General features: G+C 44.8%; 1 protein-coding gene across 1 annotated transcript; it reads right to left on the reverse strand.

Moving 5' to 3' along the window:
- Positions 1–2,519: 2,519 nt before the first annotated feature.
- On the reverse strand, positions 2,520–6,418 carry LOC139729993 (uncharacterized). Its single transcript, XM_071640913.1, has one exon. The coding sequence runs from the start codon at positions 6,102–6,104 to the stop codon at positions 2,649–2,651; it is 3,456 nt and encodes a 1,151-aa protein (XP_071497014.1). The 5' UTR covers positions 6,105–6,418; the 3' UTR covers positions 2,520–2,648.
- Positions 6,419–7,249: the final 831 nt, after the last annotated feature.

A 7,249-nucleotide genomic window follows, 5' to 3' on the forward strand; every position in this document is an offset into this window, starting at 1 on the left:
GGGTCAAATATGACCCCATCCAGAGACATGAATTGGGTCAATGTGACCCCATTCCTGGTCTTCATGACCAAATTCCAAGTCATTTTTCACCCGGGACGGTGTGTGACCCCAACGGACCCAGTTCCGAGTCAGTTCTGACCCGGATTTTTTTAGAGTGTATATTCAATGCGAAAATCACTTTATTTGTCTCAAACGTGTTTTCCACTAAAAACTCAAGTTGCTTCATTTCAGCCCTGGACTCCATTGCATAAAAAAGCCAATCAAAATTGGTCTGACTTTTAAGTTTCTGACTTTTAAGTTATCTTTGATCTGAAGTTATATACAACAGGGCCTGGGAATCTTCGATTATGAATCTTTCCGTCCAACATCTTGCCAACAAAAGACTTATAGCCGGGCTACATGTTGGCTTGATATTTTGTTTTCAATATGTTACCCCTCTTTATTCATGATTGTAAAACATTAATAATTTTGCTTATGAAGTTTATTCTTTCAAAATGATATGATATGACACATTATTCCTGAAAGCCTGAAACTAGTTAAAGAAAGCAAAATTCATGTGCGCAAGCTTGATTCTAAGAATCGAAATGCATTAATGTACAAAAAGCTATATACACTAAGATTGAACAAGGACGGGTATTATATCGCTGAGAAAAGTCTGGGTCGATGTTAAAAGGGAATTCCAGGCAGTTGGAAGTTACTCTGAAAAGAAGGAGTAAAATTTTTGCTAGCACAACACTGAAAATTTGAACAAGATCGGATGAAAAATAAGGAAGTAATCGCATTTTTGAAGTTTCGCTGATTTTTCAGGAAACAGTTCTGTGGCTGCCTCACGCTTGTGAGGAGTTTCCTTTAAAACAACGCGTAAAACTCCAAAGAAGTTTATTCATAAAACACTGTTCCTTGAATTAAATGGGTGCAGCTTTATTCAACGTCTTGTTGCTCAGATGCAGGTCCATGACATGACGTCAAGTCGTATTCAAGTGTACAGGTTTCAAGATAACTTTCTGTAAAATGATGAAATAATTGAACAACTAATATGAGTATTCATAAAACATTCTAAGATTCCAAACTTATGTGATCTCAATAAATGCATTCATCATTTCGTAATTTACCCTAGTGAATATGGTACCACTAATAATACCTCATACTACTTTGATTCCTTCACTCACTTAATCAATACCTTATTGAATTCTGTATCATAAATGATTCATAATGTTGAAACATTTAACCTTTAACAACACATTACCCATGTTATCTGTTTTTAGATACAACTGCCAATTGCTAATTATTAATAACATAATTAAAGTAATTCAAACAACAAATAATCCTTATAATTACACTGTAGTTAACATTTAATTGAGCACATAAAATGCATCATCATCACCAATAATGCATGTATAATTTATATTATGCTTCCTTTCTATACACAAAAACGATTATTATAAGTCATCGTGATCTGATCTATTCCGAACTAACTTGCACAGACTTAACAGAACACAGAAGCACGTCGCTATCCCACACAAGGTCAACCAACCTATCTAAATGCACATAACCTAATACACTGACCCATATTCTAGACACAACAGCAACACTAAAATAATCATGAAACTTAATGATTTAAGCTAAATCAGCTAACACACATATTATGACACTGACATGTTTGTATACTAACAAGACTCACTACCTTCTAACAATTCCACCAACTGTTCTTCTTAATTCAAGCTGTAAATTAATACAAATTTCAGTCTCTGATGTGGTATTTAACTACTGCAAACATAATACTACAATATTGAGATGCATTTCAGCTTTCGTTATATTACACAAATGCTTGTGGAAGAAATAATGTATCTAATGTGAAACTTACCAATTGGGGCCTGTAAACAGTCTGTAGTAACTAACTGAAAAGCGGTCGCTTGCTGGCTTGAGAGCTTCAACACAGAACACCTCTCTCGTCCAAACTGAACATTAAACTGACTCTTTGGCTTAGAATGTCAAAGCTATATACAGTGTACTACCAAGCTATACTACCAAGGACCTTTACATCATACCCCAGAGACAAAGAAAGGGGGTGTGAGTCATAGCTCAGAACTTGACCATGAATGGGAACATTGTTTACGGGCAGGGGTTGGTGGTCAAGAGCTGGACAGAATGTTTAGTCTAGCCAAACCCATGAATGGGGAGGGGAAACTATAAAATGGGATTATCACTGCTGGCAATGCTTGCTCAGAGGTAGAGTTTCCCACAATTTGATCCTGCATACTCTGTACAGTGTGCATGCAATGCACTATATCAAAGGTGCAGACTACTGCAAAGCATTAAATCAAAATATAGTACTCACTGCATACTCCTGCAGTGACATGGCTCCTTTAACAGCCATACACAGCTGTTACACCAAAACAATAAACACAGTTACATTTCTCTGGTTGCTTGACATGCTAAAGAGAATAAACAGATAAGTTTACAGCTAGTGGGCTGTGAAAAGATGAAAGGGTAAAAGTGCCTGAGAGGCAAGCTAGAGAGAAAGAGTGGAAGAGAGAAGAGATAGAGAGAAGCATTATGAGTAAATACATTACAAATTGTGAGATTTCTTCGACTTGATTTGGCTCCTTGATTGGGAATCTCCCGGTCTTCCCATCTACATCGGTGTTCTATGCACGCGAGACTTCTTCTCCCGTTGCAACTTCTTCTGCCGGAACCAAGACTACCAGTTTCTGGATGGGTCGCTCGAGGAACGACGGTCGATGGTGGCGCATCCCCTCAGTATCCAGCATCTTCGTAGCCATGAGAAGTCGGACCTTCCTCACATGCCCATCTTTGCCAGCGAAGACTTCCTCTACTCGTCCCAGGGGCCAGCATCGGCGAGCTTCATCAGCTTCCTTGATGATGACGACATCGCCCACTCTGATGTCTCGTTTTGGCTGCACCCACTTCTGCCTTGCCTGGAGTTCGATGAGAAACTCTTTCCTCCATCTCAACCAAAATTCGTTTGTGAGATGCTGAACTCGTCGCCACCATTTTCTGCAGTAGTCATCTGCCCGTTGAAACTTTCCTGGTGGCGGAAGCACTACCTTCGGCTTCATAGTCAGCAGATGGTTCGGTGTCAGGGGCTCGGGTGCATCAGGGGAGCATAGATTTGTTGTGGTGAGTGGTCTTGTGTTCACGATCAGTTCTACCTCGGCTAGAAACGTACGGAAGGACTCGTCATCTAACTGGTTTGACGAGTTTATCAGCAAGGGTTCAAGGGCACGTCTCACAGTGGCAATCTGTCGTTCCCATGCTCCTCCCATGTGAGAGGAGTGGGGGGTGTTCATTTCAAAAGGGATCCAGTCTGTGTCATTTTCTTTCAGGTAGTCTTTAACCTGCTCTTCATCGAGCTCCTTGAGTGCTTGCTGGAGCTCGTTGCGTGCACCAACGAAAGCTGTTCCTCTGTCACAGCGTATCTGTCTCACGGGGCCACGTCTGCTCAGGAATCGTCTCAGGCAGTTGATGAATGAGCTACTGCTCAAACTGTTTGCCGATTCTAGGTGAATTCCTCTGGATGCCATGCAAGTGAACAAGACACCATACCGCTTCACCTCACTCCGTCTCTCTTTGATTGTGAATGGGCCGAAGTAATCAACAGCACAGTAGGTGAACGGTGGAGCTGGTGTCAGCCTGTCCTCTGGGAGGTCAGCCATCTTTTGCTGCTCCAGGGGACCACGAAGTTTTCTGCATGTCACGCACTTCGACACAATGCTGGAAACTGCTGCCGATCCACCGATGATCCAGTAACCTGACTGCCTCAGCTGATTGTGGGTTATCCCTCTACCCATATGATTCACCTTCTGATGGTGGTGTCTAATCAGCATTTCTGTAACGTGTGAATGTCGGGGCACGATGATAGGGTGTTTCACCTCCATAGGGATATTTGCTCTCTTTATTCTGCCACCCACTCTGATGACTTGGCTCTCATCTATGTAGGGGTCAAGGCGGTACAGCGAGCTGGTAGTTTTAATGCTGTCGTTTCTCAACCGGGCAGCAGCACGGTCTCCCTGTTTGTTACACTGGAGCTTTCGGAGGATGTCTTCCTCCTGATGGAACTGCTCTCTTTGCAGGCAGAGGAAGATTTCTGTCTCTGCTCGCTGAAGTTCGTCCACGGTGAGGTCAACTCTGGGAAGTGGTCTAGCAACTTGAACCGATTTCCTCAGCTTCACCTGTCGTTCTTGAAGTTTCCTCTTCAGCCGTAGACACAAGGCAACTGCCTTCCTTGCACGATTCCAGCTGGAGATGTGATGAAGGCGGCTAGTACTCAGTCTACTGGTGACGTTCACTGCAGTGGTAGAGAAGCTAATCCCCTTCTTCACCTCTGGGTCTTCATCACTGATGTCTGGTTTTACCTCCTCCTGGGGAGGATGGAAGATCCCCTTTCCTTCCAGGAATTTTGGTCCTGATAACCAGAAGTCACTGTTCAAGAGTTCCGTGGCTGTCATACCACGTGACGCGCAGTCTGCAGGGTTGGAGTTGGTGTCGACGTAGAACCAGGAGCTTGAAGAGGTTTCATTGTGTATCAATTCTACACGATTCGCCACGTAGATGTGAAATCTTCTGGACTCATTTTGGATGTATCCTAAGACAACTCTGCTGTCAGTCCAAAAAAATTCTTGAAGGTCTCCGTACATCAGCTCACTGCGTAGAAACCTGCTAACCTTGGCAGAAATTGTAGCTGCGGTCAACTCAAGTCTGGGCATAGTCACTGGCTTCAGAGGTGTTACTCTTGACTTTGCTACCACGAGAGAGCAGCAGCTTTCATCCTGTTCATTGATGAGTCGGAGATAAGAGCACTGCCCATATCCCTCGTAGCTCGCATCAGAGAAATGGTGGAGCTCTGCGTGTTTCACTTTGCCGAATCCTGGTGGCTTGAAACATCTCGGAACTTTCATCTTCTCAAGTTCCTGAATCTCCTTTCGCCAATTCTCCCAACGTGGTCTCAGATCATCTGGTATTGTCGCGTCCCAGTCCAGTTTACGGCGACATAGCTCTTGCAGAATCTGCTTCCCTCTTAGCGTGACTGGGCTGGCAAATCCATTTGGATCATAGATAGAACAGACTGTGGAAAGTATGCCTCTTCTGGTTGGGGGTCTGTCTTGGAGTTCGATCTTGAACTGAAGAGTATCGCTCTCCACACACCAAGTAACTCCTAGTGCTCTTTCCACAGGAAGCGTGTCAACCTCTAGGTCAAGATCTGCCAATCCTTTTGCCATGTCTTCAGGGGGGAAACTCTGCAGGACCTCCTTGCTATTTGACATGAGCTTGTGAAGCTTGAGTCCAGCCTTTGCACAGATGCCTTGACTTGCCTGGAGAAGTTTCACAGCTTCTTCTGGTGTTGGTACAGACTTTAGTCCATCATCAACGTAGAATTCTTTGCGAATATAGTTTGCCGCATCTGTCCCAAACTCTTCTTCGCCATCATCTGCAGCTTTCTTCAGACCAAAGTTAGCACACCCAGGTGAACTAGCTGCTCCAAAGAGATGAACCTTCATTCTGTACTCAATTACTTCATTTTGGGGGTTTCCGTCTTCCCACCACAGGAAGCGTAGCATGTCACGGTCCTCCTCCGCTACAAAGAATTGGTGGAACATGCTCTTGATATCCGCCATAATTGCCACATCCTCCTGTCGAAATCTGCACAGGACTCCAAGTAGGCCATTTGTAAGATCTGGGCCTTGCAGCAGCTTGTCATTGAGCGACACCCCTTGATACTTCGCAGAACAGTCAAAGACAACGCGGATCTTATCAGGCTTCTTTGGGTGGTAGACTCCTGTATGGGGAACATAGTTCACTCTGCCATTCCTGAACTCGACTGGGGCCTTCTCAGCGCAGTTGCTTATTACATCTAGCATGAATTCCTGGTAGTCTGCCAGAAATTTAGGATTCTTTCGGAATCTGGCATTAAGCTGGTTCCACCTTTTCACTGCCATCTGCCGGTTATGCGGTAGCCTCACATCCTCTGACTTGAATGGAAGAGGCATCTCGTAGTGACCGTCATCCCTCTTCTTGATCCCTTCCTCCATCCTTTGGAGAAATCGCCGATCCTCTACAGAAAGAGGCTCTTGACCTCCACTCATGTCTTTGAAGTCTGCTTCTAGCGTCTGAATGATCTTTTGGGACAGAGAACTTCCTTTGTCTTGGTAGGGAAGGCGAAGTTTGAGTACGTCTCAACACTGATTTTGTTGCATGCAGCACTCCTTAGACTCTCACCTTGGGTCTTGCACACTCGTCCAATGATGCCCCATCCAAGAAGAGACCTCTGTGCATAATGGGTCATCTTCTCCTCCTGTGATTATTTCCCGCGGTCGAATTGCCCGTGTGCAGTCATTGCCAATGAGGAGGGAGACCTCAACAGTCGTGCTGTACGGCATCATTTTGTCTGCGATGGGTCGGAGATGCGGCCATCTTTTGGCCACTTCAGGTTTTGGTATCTGCGAGCGTGAGATTGGCAGTGTCTCCCGGGTGAAGGCTACTGGTAGTTGAACCACATTCTCCTTCTTGTAGTCCAAGACTCTAGTCCTGAAATTTTCTCACTTGCTATGTTGGCAGTCTTGTGCATTGTGGTGAGGCGAAGATCCGTCTGTGGGCCTTTAACGTTCAGCTCTTTCGTGGCAGACTTTGATACAAAGCTAACGTTTGACTGATCGTCCAGAATTGCATACACGAGACGCTCTTTTGTGGGATTGTCCTTGTGACGAAGCCACACCGGTACGATCATGCAGTTATCTTTTCGTGTTGGTCAGGAAGCGAGCAGACAGAGTGCAGTTGGCCGACCCATCATCCTGCCTTGCCAGTGGGTTGGTTCCCTGCATGTGGAGACACGTCAGATGAGCTTTTCCACAGGTTTTACATGCTTTCCTTTCCTTGCAGTTTCTGTACAGGTGCTCATCTGTTGTGCCACATCCCATACACAGCATCTTCTGAAAGAAGAAAGTTTTTCTCTTTGCTAGTGACATTTGGCAAATTCTTCACATTCATCAATGTGATGATCTTGTGCACAGAATGGGCAGGACGAGTACGGACCATGCTTTGAAGCAGTCGGTGGGATGGGTTCATTTTCTTCTTCTCATCAAAGGTCCCGTTGATAGCAAATGTTCTTGCCTTGTTGGGCTTGTCGGTTCGGTTTGAAGAGAAGCTTGGCCTGGATGTCTCTCTTGAGACTGACTCCAACTCTGGAATGTTCGCACTAGTAGCAGCCATCTTCACGAATTCTACAAAGTGT

This window comes from Diadema antillarum, unplaced genomic scaffold (assembly GCF_040938485.1).
Source record: "Diadema antillarum isolate AM-2024a unplaced genomic scaffold, OU_Dant_1.0 seq00000285_RagTag, whole genome shotgun sequence".
Taxonomy (NCBI): Eukaryota; Metazoa; Echinodermata; class Echinoidea; order Diadematoida; family Diadematidae; genus Diadema; species Diadema antillarum.